At 41.6% G+C, this 15,208-nt stretch overlaps 1 protein-coding gene across 12 annotated transcripts in view; it reads right to left on the bottom strand.

The window, feature by feature from the left end:
• The window catches only part of LOC112110301 (sodium channel protein type 2 subunit alpha), a 93,476-nt gene that overhangs the window by 16,995 nt on the left and 61,273 nt on the right, over nucleotides 1-15,208 (bottom strand). For 10 of the 12 annotated variants that reach the window (XM_024205264.1, XM_024205827.1, XM_024205431.1 and 7 more), the window contains 4 exons: nucleotides 14,386-14,506; nucleotides 13,840-13,994; nucleotides 11,881-12,054; nucleotides 4,951-5,073 (listed from right to left, as the gene is read on the bottom strand). In XM_024205264.1, the coding sequence (XP_024061032.1) occupies nucleotides 4,951-5,073; nucleotides 11,881-12,054; nucleotides 13,840-13,994; nucleotides 14,386-14,506 (573 nt within the window). The remainder of the gene's footprint in view (nucleotides 1-4,950; nucleotides 5,074-11,880; nucleotides 12,055-13,839; nucleotides 13,995-14,385; nucleotides 14,507-15,208) is intronic. The other 2 variants (XM_024206067.1, XM_029910490.1) reach the window with 1 other exon arrangement.

Here is a 15,208-nt window from a genome sequence, read left to right as displayed (position 1 = left end):
TATTCTGATGTTTTATCTAAATCAGTGTGTCTTTGGCTGAAGGGCTTGGGGAATCTACTCAGGTTAATAAGGGCTGGTGCATATTCATTTTCTTTGATAAAACAACAGACTTTATAAGCTTGTATTTCTCAGTAAGTAGCTGAGCAGTACAAGGCTTGCATTTCTGGGGTGCAAGGGATATGTGGGCATTGCCCTATATATAATTCAAGAGTGGCTGGGCATAGCACTCTGGTATATGTCTGGGGGTGAGGGGTGACTTGTATGCTAGAGGCTGGGGTGAGTGGGCAGAGTGGCAGCTCACACAGCAAAGCACGGCATAGTATAAACCAGGCTGGAGAATTAAGGGGCACAGCAATTCTACAGTCCAGATTGTACCCTGGGGGATGTCATGGAGGGCTACTCAGACATATGGAAATTAACAATTCAGCAATAATGTTGAAATAATTTAGTATCTGAAATCAGTGATCAGAGACCTTTAGGCCTCATTGAGGGATAGCTCCCATTGATTTTAGTGGGCATTTTGGCTGTAAAAATAAGGGGGTAAAGGATTTGGTCAAATTATAGATTTTCTGAAATACTTTCTAACATTTTAAGTGATATTTTAAAAAATAAACATATTCTTAACCAAATCTTTTAAGATCTCATGACCATTGACATTTTTACTTAAAAACAGGACTGTGCCATTTCTTAAGTATAATAATTCCATGCATCAGGGAGAATAGTTATGAAGATATAAAGGATCTGTTATGTGGGGAAGGCATTTGGCCTCAGGCATTGTATCTCATTACACGCAAGGTGTCTGTATCTCTCGCTCTCACAGCTGCATGTCCAGTCGTGTGTTTTCCTTTCATAATTGCTGCATTTCCACAGATGACCTACTTTTTCCTTTTTCAGTGTGAGTCCTGAAGTTATAGCTATAGCTCAAATTATGAATTTTTGACAAAGTACAAAACATAAAACAAAGCATCAAGGAAAACATTCGGCTAGATACATCCTGGCTTCCATTTGTGTAAAAATTGGTGGACAGATTCCTGGCAGTAAAAAGTTCTCCTGGGAAAACAAACCGTCAGCGCAGAAAGAGGTCATTGACTAAACAAAAAAGAAGACAACGGAGGGCCAACACCGACCAGCAATGAATGATGATGGTCATGAAGTAGGAATAGCCAATTCATGATTCAGCACAACCCTTAAGTGTACTGAATCTGCCTGATGCCCTATCTGTAAATTAAAGTTTCTTCCTTCCAGCAGGAACACTGACAGAAAGTGTTAGTGGAAACACCACATGCCCTCCTTCAAGGTGAATCCCTTCTGTGACTCAATGGACCTTGCTGGTCCACACTGTATCAGGGATGTGTGGTAAATCGGGCTATAAAGAATAACTTGGCAGACTTTTAAAATGTGTAAAGAGGAATTTCCTGCACATGTATAAATAACACTATATTAATGCTCACTGTATTATTTACTTATCAGTAAATAATATTATACTGTAATATTGCTACTTCATAGATTCACAGATTTTAAGGCCAGAAGGGACCATTATGATCATATAGTTTGAATTTCCTCATAACATAAGCCACAGAACCTCACTCAGTAATTTCTGCATCAATCCCATAATTTGAATTTGATCTATATGAGACATTCAGTCTTGATTTAAAGACTTGAAGTGACGAAGAATCCATCACGTCCATAGATAATTTAATCTAGTTGTTAATTACCTCACTCTTAATTGCACCTTGTTTCTAGTCTGAATTTGTCTAGGTTCAGCCACTGGATCTCATTATGCTATTTTTCTATCATCAGAAATCTCTCCCCCACGTAGATACTGGTAGACAGTGATCAGGTCTGTAGACTGTATTCAGATAATCTTAATCTAGAAAGAATTTACGACAGTGTAGATAACATGGGGTTTAGAGTCAGATTCAATCCTTCATGAAAGGCAGTGCTTCCCCCCCTTGCTATTCTTTACTCTTCCACTTTAGCTCCTTACTGCACATATAAAACATTTTATTATTTAACACTCATAAGTATTTTACTGATTATCATTTTAGTGGAAATGTCGAGGACATGTGCTTTCCCAGTGTGGTTAGACATAATCAAATTTATAGATGGAAAAGATCTGTTAGGTTTGAGGTAAACAGCATAAGGTCCTTGGGGCTCCTCAGTTCCAGCATGTCTCTGGAGGTGAAGAGGAATACATTTATATCAAAAGTAGGTGTATGTTCTAGCCAGTCTGAGCAGAGTCAAGTGTTTCAAAACAGTTGGCTGGGAAAGTTTGTGGAAGGTTTGCTCTACAAAACAAACCTCTTCCTGCAACAACTGCTTGAAGTCACAACACAAGATACAATATTTTCAGATATTTAAAATATTATATATTGGGTGGGTGCAAACTTTTTCACAGACAACTCTCGGGGTGAACTTTTAAACTTTCTGACTTGTCAACTGCGATGCTGGGAGATCAGGTGCCAGCTCATGCCTAGGCCTCACTGAAGACTGTCAGATGCATAGCTGAAAACCAGCTTGGCTCACCTGTGTGTTAACATTGTTAAAATATATATTAAATTTATAAGAATGCATTTAGTGTTTGGACTTTATGAAATGCTTGTGAGCTGCTGCATGAATTAATCTCACTTATAATATCCATGTTATAACCCATGTTATAAGATAATTAAGTTTTTGTTTTTTAACTGTAAAAATGTTTGCTATGAAACTGGACATCCCCATAGTCAAGAGAGAAGCATTACCAAGTGTGAAATACTAGTTTTCCACAAGAGATGTTATCTCCTGCCCAACAAAAGACGGCCTATAGACACCAGACGAACCACTGTGGAACATCAGTGGACAAAAGACTTTGTTGATTGCTCCACGCACACACAAAAAGGGGATGTGCACAAACCCTCAACCCATCACAGTTTGAACTCTGAGGAAAAGGAATAAAAATCCGTGATCATTATCCTACTTGGAATTTGGAGACGGCAATGTTTCTAAGCATAAGGGATCCCCAAGATGCTTAGCATGGTTTAGCCCTAAAGGACATATAGAATTTGCACATTACAGCAGCTTCTATTACTTTTTGAAATCTAAGACTGCAACACATTTGTGTGCGTATGCTTACCTGCTTTAACCTTGTAAATAACTCTCATTTCTTTTTCCTACTTAATAACTCTTTAGTTAGTTCATTATAGGATTGGCTATAAGCATTGTCTGTGGTGTGAGATCTATGGTACAATTGATCTGGAGTAAGTGACTGGTCCTTTGGGACTGGGAGTAACCTGAATATTATTGTCATTTTTGGTGGAAGGGACCATTTATCACAAAGGCAGGCTTACCTGGGGGGCAAGATAGACTGGAGTGCCCAAAGGTACAAGGTTGTTATAATGCTTGAAGAGTTCACACCTGATACTTGGTTGGTCAAATCTAATTATAGAAACACAACCAGTTTGTGCCCTGGTTTGTAATAGTCAGCCCTGAGATTGGCATGCACGGTCATGAGCCACTCCAGGCAGCCTGACATCAACAAATACCCTAGAAAAATCGATGTCACAGAGCTGTGCTGAAGAAATTAGGAAGCTTCGCAATTAGTTTGGTTCAAAGACCGTCAAAGATATTAAATTGTTTTGTAGATTGATTTTCAGATGAATCTACAGAGGATGAGTCCAATGTCGATAAATGCAAAGTAATGCACATTGGAAAACATAATCCCAACTATACATACAAAATGACGGGGTCTAAATTAGCTGTTGCCACTCAAGAAAGAGATCTTGGAGTCATTGTGGATAGTTCTCAGAAAACATACACTCAATGTGCAGTGGCCGTCAAAAAAGCTAACAGAATATTAGGCACTATTAGGAAAGGGATAACTAATAAGAAAGAAAATATAATGCCTCTATATTAATCCCTGGTACACCCACACCTTGAATACTATGTGCAGTTTTGGTCACCCCATTTCAAAAAGATATATTAGAATTGGAAAAGGTGCAGAGAAGGGCAACAGAAATGATTAGAAATATCGAACAGCTTCTGCATGAGGAGTGATTAAAAAGACTGGCACTTTTCAGCTTGGAAAAGAGACAACTAAGAAGGGATATGATAGAGATCTATAAAATATTGACTGGTATGGAGAAAGTGAATAAGGAACTGTTATTTACTCCTTTATATAACACAAGAACCAGGGGTCACCGAATGAAATTGGTAGGCAGCAGGTTTAAAACAAACAAAGGAAGTATTTATTTACACAACGCACAGTCAACCTGTGGAATAGGGGATGTTGTGCAGGCCAAAACTATAACAAGATTAAAAAAAGAACTAGATAAGTTCATGGAGGATATGCCCATCAATGGCTATTAACCAAAATGCCCAGGGATGCAAACCCATGCTCTGAGTGCACCTAGCCTCTGTTTGCCAGAAGCTCAGAGTGGACGACAGCGGATGGATCACTCAATGATTGTTGGTCCGTTCATTCCCTCTGAAGCATTTGGCATTGGCCACTGTCAGAAGACAGGATACTGGGTTAGATGAGCCATTGGTCTGACCCAGAATGGCCGTTCTTATGTTCTTAGGGCTAATTTATGTAATGAAAACACAAAGATCCAAACTTCTAACAAAAACACATTACAACACATGAAGAGGAAATCATATGGGATCAATTTAACTTTAACTTAGTACTATAGTTTTAGGAATTCACAATACATCCATGCAGTTGATAAGTCCTAGAGCCCAACAGGAAAATTCCAAATCAGGTGGGAGGTAAAATAACCTACATGAGCATACTAACGTGTGAGATAACATCTGAATTTACATAAGCAACTGAAGCCTTTTGCTTATCTGTTAGTGATAAATATGCAAGAGATAAGATAATAGTGCGACATTTCTGCATGGATTTGTGATTCCTTATTCTGCATGCATGGTTTCTTTTTAGGCATGCATTATTTAATGTTCTTTCATTTGTCTTACCCTCATCCCTTCAAATCGTGACAAGGCTCTTAGAGGTCTCAAAGCTCTTAATGTCCTAAGGGATTTAATCGCACCAAGTTCTGAGTAGCCCAAGGCATTAGCTGTTAAGCTAACCAAAGAGACCTACATAAAAACAGAAAAGCAATAATGCTCATTCATCTTGTATATCCTCCTATACATACGCAAGGAATGGTGTGTGCCATGAACTTCCCAAGAAGAATGAAGGTTAGATCTCTTTCTCCAGGAATCATTCTATAACCTAGGAGAGATCTTTTAAGTCAGCCAAAGTAGAACAAAAGTGTGTTACATGACACCTGTCATTGAAATCCTGTTGGCACAAGGATATAAATGCTTTATAAGTTCACACATAATAGTCAATATTCAGTGGAAATGAAGTCATACACATAAAAAGAACTTCCAAAAATTTATCTGAATTTGAACTGCCAGTTTAGGATAAGACTTTTCAGAAAGTCCACAGATCTTGATAGTAATCCAAAAACTCTCAAGGATCAAATACAGACATGGTGTAAACAGTCACAACAGAAAAGGATTAATTTGGCCCACAGTCAATAGTAACTTTCTAGTGTCCAAAGTGTCTCACTCAAGAGCCATAGCTAGCAGAGCTGTTCAGAATTTTTGGCATTGTTGAAGACTGATAAATGAGAAATTTCTTATCTGATAATTTTCTGTTAGCAACTTCTCTCTGAATTCATTACTAATGGCCTAACCTCTCCCCCCACCCCCCGCCCAACTGTGGAATTCGGAAATGGTCCAATGTAGCTGCTGGAGGCTACAGAACAAAGTTCGGTCCTTCAGCTCTGGTCACCAGAAGAGTTCTTCCACAGACAAAGAAACACTCCAGTAACCAATTATTAGCATTAAGACAACTTGATATGACATATTAAATTGACCCTAAGATAATATATGTCTAAGACTCCTTTTAGAGAACAATTTCAATTTATATTCTGGTCATTTACCAGTCTACCAAGGTGGGTTGAATTCAGGGACAAATGGCTAACTGAAACAAATTCATCAGGTAAAACATTTCTCATTCCGTTACACAGCTTCTCTCTTCATTCATTACTAATGGGAAGTAGTAAGCAATGAATCCCAGAAGTAGGAAGGGAAAGAACTATTATAGTAGAACAACAGGCAGGAATGGAAGTTCCCCCCATATAAAGCAAGAGCTTGATAAACTAAGGAGCTATGTGGGAACCAACCAAATAGCACCCTCATACGAAACAATGCCTGTGTGAAGGAATGGAAAATTACTTTGCAAATCTTCCTCAGATGAGGCTCATATACTTCCTTGCCCCCCCCCCCCCTGAGATTTCTGTGAATAGTTTCTCAGATGCCTAGCATGCCAACTAGTGCCAGATACTTACATCTCGCCTGTAGCAACCTTGAGGCCCTAAGGACTTGGCATTTCAGATAGAAGGAGATTAACAGGATACAATTGGCGTATGTATTCCATATGCTTCAGATGTATCTTTAGCGATCAAGGTTGAAAGCCCATTCATGCCACAACCTTCCAAGGATTAGGAAAACATGATGGGAGAACTATTTCTCAGGAATTGTGGAAAGAGGAACTTATCTTGAACAGAAAGGTTTGTGGACCTACAAGAATAACATTTTCCTTATAACAAAAGCAGTGTGGTTCTTGCATGGATATGGGAACCAATTCCAAAACTTGACTTTTGGAGGTAATGGTGCCTAGAAAGGCAAGCCGCAGGCTTGTGTAATTTGTCTTTGTGATAAACTTGGCACCTGATACTTATATGGAGAATCCAATGTACCTGCCTACAAATGCCGCTATGTCTGGTACCCACATTTCTAAGGTGCTTGGCTGTAGGACTCGAACCAAACCTCCTTGGAGAAATACTGGTGTAGATGAGATCCCCAAATCTTTGCGATTATTATAATATTTATATTATCTATAGATCTGGACCCCATTGTGCTTGGCACACACAAACAAAAAGCCAGGCCAGGTCTCAAAGAGCTCTCTGCTTCCCCTGACATCAGAAATGTGAATTTGACCAGATCAATGAATAAAACATCCTGGCTGAGTTCTATCTGGATATCAAATTGTCTCAGAGGTTAATGTAGAATCCATGCTGAACTACATCTCTCTTCTGATGCTGGGGCTGGTAACTGTAGGTATTCAGAGTCTGAGTGAAGTCCCTGCTTCGAGAGGTCTTGCAAGTACAATGTATCTATCAAATACAAAGTGCCTTCTGGGCTAGTGGAGGTTTAGGAGGAGGACCACAACTCTCCCTTTTCCTCTTTTCTGTATCCTTTTACATGAACTGTCTTGAAAGGCAGCAGATTCTTTTCTACCCAGGACATTATTTCCATTGCCACAGAGAAGCTTTGACCCCTGGTTACTCTCTGGTGTTGTAAGTGATATAAACACGCATGACTCAATCACAAGCCAATCTGTCATGGGAGGTAAGAGGAGACTTACTCTGCAAGTACGACAATTGCCCACTATGTGGTTTCTTGCACCTTCTACTGATGTAGTTGGTACTGGTCACTGTCACAGACTGAACTTGGTGGACCACTGTTCTGATCCCATAGGGTCATGTGTGGTTTTTTTTTCTTTTTTTGAAGACACTCAACAGAGGTGTTGGAGTTAGCCAAAAGCATGTGTACTACAAAATATTGGAAAATTCTCCATATTGAGTATGCTAAGTTCTAGAGTGAAAGTTGGCTTGGCTTTCAGCATTTTGTTTGCCCTTTTCTGGCCACAAAGGAACATTGAAATGCAGTCTGAGGATGACACCTAATTTTGCAGTGTAACAAGTGCACGATCCTATGTCCTCGGAAGGAATTTCAGCAGGTACATTTTGAGAAACCCACTCAAGGGATGAAGCTGATGCATGGCACCAATAATCCTAGCCATTGGAGATAACTGATCCCTCAAGAAATGATTGATGCAATGTAGTTTTAGATCTTTGCTAATCTTCACCATTATGGTAAAATTATGGTCATACCCATGTCTCTTTTGATATCTGGGTGAGCAATTCTCTGCACTAGGATCAAAAACTCTTTTTGGTTTTCAAGAACTGGTGACTATGAATCCTTTCCCGCAGCTGTCTGTTTCTCTGTTCATACTGATTAGCATGTTATCTATGCATGGTTACAGCTGCATATTGTGCAACCTGTGCCTTGCTGTGAGAACTACCAGCCACTGAGAAGTCTGGGTGCAGAGGATGAATCAGAAGGATGAGTCTTGGACAGAAATTGTGAGGTCTCATACACAAATGCTCTTTTTGTCTTTGTTATGATGAGGATTTTGTTGATTTGGAGGAAAGTTTATCAATATTTCCTAGGAGGCTTCTGCTCCAGATTTTTCCCTCTGCCAGGGCAATAGTCCCTTCAAGGATACCCTTGGAGTTGCTATGCTGGCTCTGACAGTGAGGGTTGAGGCTTCTTTGCAATCTCAGCTACTACTTTCCCTAATGTTTAGCCAGATAGCTCCTTGCTATCAGTTTGAATGGCTATTCATGGTTATAACATGACTGTCTTGTAGCTACCAAGTCAGAATCTATTAATTGTCACAAATCACACCAAGGGTTTCACCAAGACAGAACCAGAAATGTCTCGTTCCAAGCAAGTATCATAGTTCTAGACAATGGGCCACTTGTTTGTCACAAAGTAGGTTTTCTTTACTAAATACAATAAAAATAAAAAGACTTTGGTCTGAATGGCTTTAGCTGAGGCTTTGAAATTGCTGTGCAGTGTGTCATCATTCATATGGTCTATAGCAGAGGTCAGTAAACTACGGCCCGTGGGTCACATCCAGCCTGCGGGACCGTCCTGCCCGGCCCCTGAGCTCCTGGCCGGGGAGGCTAGCCCCCGGCCCTTCCCCTACTGTCACCCCTCCCCCGCAGCCTCAGCGCTCCGCGCCGCCAGCACTCTGGCCCGCCGCTTCTGCCGGGCAACGGGGCTGCGAGCTCCTGCTGCTCTGAGCAGCATGGTTAGGGGGTGGGGCGGGGGTTGGATAGGGGTCGGGACAGTCAGGGGACAGGGAGCAGGCGGGGTTGGATAGGGGGTGTGGTCCCAGGGGGCAGTTAGGGGCGGGGGTGTGGATAGGGGTCAGGGCAGTCAGGGGACAGGGAGCAGGGGGGTTGGATAGGCATGAGAGTCCTGGGGGGGCCTGTCAGGGGGTGGGGGGGTGGATAGGGGTCGGGACAGTCAGGGGACAGGGAGCAGGGGGCGGTGGATAGGGGCTGGGGTCCCGGGAGGGTGCAGTCAGGGGACAAGGAGCGCGCGGGGGGGCTGGATGGGTCAGGGGTTTTGAGGGGGCCAGTCAGGGACGGGAAGTGGGAGGGGGCAGATAGGGGGTGGGCACCAGGCTGTTTGGGGAGGCACAGCCTTCCCTACCCGGCCCTCGATACAGTTTTGCAACGCCGATGTGGCCCTCAGGCCAAAAAGTTTGCCAACCCCGGTCTATGGGGTCTTTTAGAAGGAAGTCCCTTCCAAAGGTGTGACTGTATCTTTCATTGGTGGAGCTACTGCCGTACCAACCTTAAGCTCCCCAAATTTATGAAATGTCTTTGTTTTTATATAAACATTTTAGTTTAACCTTTGTTTAATTAGCTATCCTCATCTGAATCTTATGATGCCTTCAAAGGAGACATTGACAGGAAAACATGTATCTAATAAAAGGGAAGTTATTTTATTAATATTGAGTTCCTTGCAAACCACTGACTGACACCCTCTCCTCAAAAAGATATCCCGGGAGCAAGAAAGGCTGCCAGCTTGTTCCCAAAGGCTGGCTAGCACCCAAGTACTGTAGAAGCAACCTACTACCAGTTGAGGCTTTACACTGTAAATCAGGATCTCTTTGAACGTGGAAAAGGATTTCTCCCTTACCCTATTGTGATCCCATAAAGGGGCAGCTTTGTGAGGAGTAGAATCTTCATATGTCTGGAACAAGTGCTCCTAAGGCTTAAATGTGGAGCCAGCCTGTGGAAAAAGGGAGGGATGGAGAGAAAGAGACCCGTTCCTGCCTTTCAGAGTCTGAGCCTCTTTCCTTGGCAGAACAGGGTTTATAGATGATGATCAGAAGGCACAATTCCCATTCTGCTGCTGCCTGAATTCTGAGCCCCTTTCCCTGGCAGAAGGCCCTTGGGTTGAAAGCCAGACAGCCACATCTTCCATTAGGCTGCAGCCTGAACACAAGGACCAGGCTTCTCCACATGCCCGGATATGCTGCAGGGTGTGGGGTGAGCATGACAGAACACTGCGAAAAAGACACTGTGTAGGAGAAAAGCCCCAGCGAACAATCCCTCAGGAGAAGAGGCAAAAGAGAAGGAGTTTAACCCCTGATTTTCACCCCCTTCGTTCATTAACAACACTAATCGCTGCCTTGCAAAGGACATACTTCCTTTTGCCTTTTTGGGACCCAGAGTCTCGGATGTTTGTAGGACTTACCCCTGAGTATAAAGAGAATCCCACAATTCATAGTAGGAGGAAGGGAAACTGTACAGGCGCCCTGCTTCTTTCCCCAGGGATCTGAGGCCCCACTTCAGTATCTTGGGGAGAGGGGGGAAGGTGCCTCTGGATTCTTTCAGAGTTTTTTTCCTCCTCCAGTTCAGGTCTGTTCCAGGAATTACCCTCTGAGAGGGCTGGATAGCTTCCTCCCTATCCTTAGACACTTTCCGCAAAAGCTCAGAAATATCTGACTGAACTTTTCTGTATTGGAGCCGCAACTCCCCAGGGAAGGGTGGGGATGTGACATGCAGGACCAACTCTGAGCCCCATACCCTGGCAGTGCAAGAAGGCACTGGCTGGCTGGGAACAGACAGGGCATAATTCACCCTCTCTAGAGTCTGTAAGTGCTGTTTCACATAAGGAACACCACTTAGATTTAAGCCAGGTGTTTGCAGGACAGCTCTGCCATGACTAAGTTGGTGCAGAGGAGTTCATCAGGGAGGCACTGCAGTGTCAGATCCACCAATGTTGTTATTTACACGATCTGGGGGTCGAGGAAAAGGAGGAAGAAGATTCTAAGTTCCAACTGCACAAAAAAAAGTAAAATAAAGGGTTTAAAACAAAATGGTCGGGAGAAACTGAACTGCCAACTTTTTCCACTGTCAGAGGCAGAAAATCTGGTGAGCTGAGATGAAGGGCAGAGCTTAGTACTGAAGTCTCCAGCAACACTGGACTGCCTTTGAATTCCATGGGTGGCGGGATTAGCCCATTAGTAATGAATGAGGAGATAAGCTGTGCAACAGAATCAATATTTAAATAAATGGTATTCTATTATTGTTTAACAGTGCAATTAAAACTGCGATTAATCGCAATTATTTTTTTAATGTCATGATTAATCACAATTAATTTTTTTAATCGTTTGACAGCCCGAGCTGTGATACCTAGGACACATATGGGTCCTATATAGTACCTGTACCTGGGAAATTCTGCCGCAAACCCCTAAGAGACTTTTCTGGCCCTGGTATGCTGCTGTAGGAAAAAGTGGGGGACTGTTTTACTTTGAGATTATACTGATTAAGGAGTAGAGAATTTATCACAACTGTGATTAGACTATTAAAAAAAGCCCCCCAAAAGAACAAATATTAAAAATCCGTATACTATAAAAATCAAGAGGTTGAATGACATTCTTTCCATACTGCAAATAAATGAAAAAAGGAAGAAAAAAAGTACAAATGTACATTAATAACATGATAAAATATCTAAAGAATATCAGCAAAATGTTCAAAGCTACTGTTAACTTTCTGTAAATTTTGCCTTCAAAATTGGAACTACTGGGGCCATATTGTGCTGAAAGTTTTTAAACAGAGCTCCCCACTGGAATAAATAGAGAGTTTGGCTTAAAAATCAATGACACAAGATAAGTGAGACATAATATTGTGATTTACGGAGCATGATAGACTTGTAACACAGTATATAAAAGAGAATACATACATCAACGATCAGGAAGTCCAGCCAGCACCAGGCATTAGTGAAATAGGTTTGAAAACCATAAGCAACCCATTTTAGAAGCATTTCCAGAATGAAGATGTAAGTGAAGACCTTATCAGCATATTCCAGCATGGTCTTGATAGTCTTGCGCTGTTCAATGTATATATCTTCAAAAGCCTGTGAACAAAATATTTGTATATGAAGTGCTCATATGACTTAACAGTTTGCCATGTAAGTCAAAGGAACTGAGGAAAATATCCAGTATGCTTTTTTTTTGTAAGGTGATATGCAGATAACAGACCATAGTTTCCCCCCATCACACATACTTTCTCTTCCCAGTTGGAACAGGAGGCACCATTTCTCCTTCACTTTCTGTAACACATTCCTTCCTTTCATGCCTATTATTAGAGCCCTGCAAATCCACGGACCATTTCTCCGGATTGCGGCTTGGATGGGGATACAAATTTTGTATCCGCACAGAGCTCTGCAGCATACACTCTTCCAAATGGAGCGGCTGTCACCCAGCCCTCAGGCTCCAGCTCGGCTCTCTGAATTATGCAGCAGCGGGCTGTAATATGTGGCTATAGTTCACTAGGCATTCTGGGAGTTGTAGTCCCCAATTTGCTCTGGCAGAGAAGGTAAACTACAACCCCCCAAAGGGGGTGCGACCATATGCTCCTACAGTGAGCCAAGTGCTGCGTGCATTGGAGCTGTTGTGGCTGTATAAGGGTGTCTGAGCCCCCCTCTGGAGAGCAGTGCTGCACATGAGGTCCCAGGATTGTAGCTTCCCTGGCTGGAGCGGGAAAAGAGGTATGGTGTGGGCAGAGTGGGCGGCGGGGAAGGAGGTCTCTGTGGAGAAGTGGGGGATGGTTAGGGGTCGAGGATTTGGCACAGCCTTGCGTCACTGGTGCACGGTGACCTCTGGAGCTGTTAGTTAGAGCCCTGCAAATCCGCGTATATCTGCTTTATATCCGCGGAGATCTGCATCAGCAAATAGCAGATAGCCACAGAGAATTTTTGTGGATCGGAGTGCAGATACACATTTTGTATCCGTGAAAGTCTCTACCTATTATCACATTCAGCCAAGATGAAGATGATCCAGAAAGCTCACTCCAGTAGAGCTCTTTGAATCTCAAACTCCTTTTCCTCTTCCCCTAGATAATAATAACCTGTTGACATTGGGATCTGAACTCTGCTAGCTACTACTATGTATGCAAATTCAGCTACGTTAATAACGTAACTGAATTCGAAGTACCTTAGTCCGAACTTACCAAGGGTCCAGACGCGGCAGGCAGGCTCCCCCGTCGATGCCGCGTACTCCTCTCGCCGAGCTGGAGTACCGGCGTCGACGGTGAGCACTTCCGGGATCGATCCCAGAAGATCGATTGCTTACGGCCGGACCAGGAAGTAAGTGTAGACCTGCCCTTAGTATGGAGCATTAACTACTGAAGCGTTTATGCAATACACCTGCTTTCATTCCAGCCTGGAAACTAAACATTTGAATTAATCACTTCTGCACCTGAGACCTCCACATGATATTTCAACCTGCTGATGGTGCACTCCTGGGTCAGTTGTAGTTCATTTATATATTACAAAAGTACAAGGAAACTAACAATTCATATTCTATTTCTGTTTAAGGAAAATAAAGAAAAAAGTCATTAACATACAAAGAGTAAGTGAAGATATTTTGGTGCGTGGCTCATATAATTAGGTTCCTATTTCAATATACAACTGATATTCAGTTCTCCATTCTTGTTGCATTTATAGCCATCAAGAACTTCTATATATACTACTTTAAATGCCAAATGTTTCTTGAGACAACTTCTGTGGAGATATGATGACATTTCTGAATTGGGAATTTTTCAGTGGAAGAAAAACTATGCTAAAGATATATATATGATTAACCACAGTTCTAAACACTTAATGTTAACATATATCTCAGTTGTTTCACATTACAATTACCAGAGCACCACTGCTGAGGAGAATCATGAAGACAATGAAGGTCTCAAACCAGTTGTGTTCAACTATCTTGTAGCAGGTTTTCCTAAGATTCCACCATATTTTTCCTTTCCGATCTTCTATGCTGACTTGACAGCACTTGAACTTCCGTACACAGCCTGGCAAATGTGATATTAAGTTGTGAGATATGGAAATAAGGTAACAATGTATTCTGAAGCATTAATTAACTGATATCCATTTGACTAACTAGAGTTATTCTAAGGGATGTCTGTAAACAAGTGTCCCCCTGAATTCTTCAGCACATTAGTCTCACTTTTTGCAGGAAAAATAAGATTCGTATAACATATTCTTATGATACCTATTAGGCACCATTGGAACCTGCAGAGCTGTATGCCTGCTGCAACACCTCTGAAGGGGATACTAATGCAAAAGGGAAATGGGAGCATGATCAATACCCCCTCTTGAGGTTGCTAGTACTGTTGGTGGCACTAGTGGGGAGTAGTTTGTGGAAACAAAACACTCCACTAGACAACAATTTGCATCACTCACCTTCTGTAAAACAGGCTTCTGGTTCAAGAGCTTCTTCAGGTTCTATCTCTGGCTGTTCTCCTTCTAGAGGAAGTCCAATATCAACTGTACTACCTTCAGATGAGCTGGATGCATTTAGCTTCTGTAAATAAAAGCCCACATAACTGTTTTTTAATCAATACGTTTATTTTAAACAGTAAATTAATATTTGTAATGCATAACAAAATACTCTGCAGGTATTTCAGTGCTCTAAGTTAAAAGCATATTACATATGTAATGACAAATTGCTTTACTACAGGCAAGGTCACAAGATTAGAATGACATCACATGGATTTTTTTCCTAGTGAAAATATCTTCATACAGGGAGTCACCAGAATAATTTGGCTATTTTCTGCACCACATATGAGAATTTTGAAATGAAATTTCAATATGGTTAAACTTAGTTGCCCTGTGTACATTGTGCTATTAGGTTATATCAATCATGTTACTGTATTGTAGATTACACCTGTGATTCTCAGACTAAGGCTCCCGAGCCGCAAGTGGCTTTTTAATGTGTCTCTTGCAGCTCTTTGCAGCACATGATATAATAACACTCTGTGATTTAATTATTAACCAGTCTAAGTTATTAACCAATCAGAATGTTTTTACTATGTTATTAACCAATTGTAGTTGATAAAATAATAATACTCGGTCAGTCATTTTGCTGTGAGAATAATATACATATATAAACTAAATATTTCCCCTGTCAACTGTTTAAATATGAATATATAGTACTACAGTAAATGAAACAATGAATTCACACTACTGTGGCTCTTTTGAATAATTTGATCGGTAATTTGGCTCC

Source organism: Terrapene carolina, unplaced genomic scaffold, assembly GCF_002925995.2.
Source record: "Terrapene carolina triunguis isolate 2854851 unplaced genomic scaffold, T_m_triunguis-2.0 Scaffold62, whole genome shotgun sequence".
Lineage (NCBI taxonomy): Eukaryota > Metazoa > Chordata > Testudines > Emydidae > Terrapene > Terrapene triunguis.
This window is presented reverse-complemented; position numbering and strand designations above follow the sequence as displayed.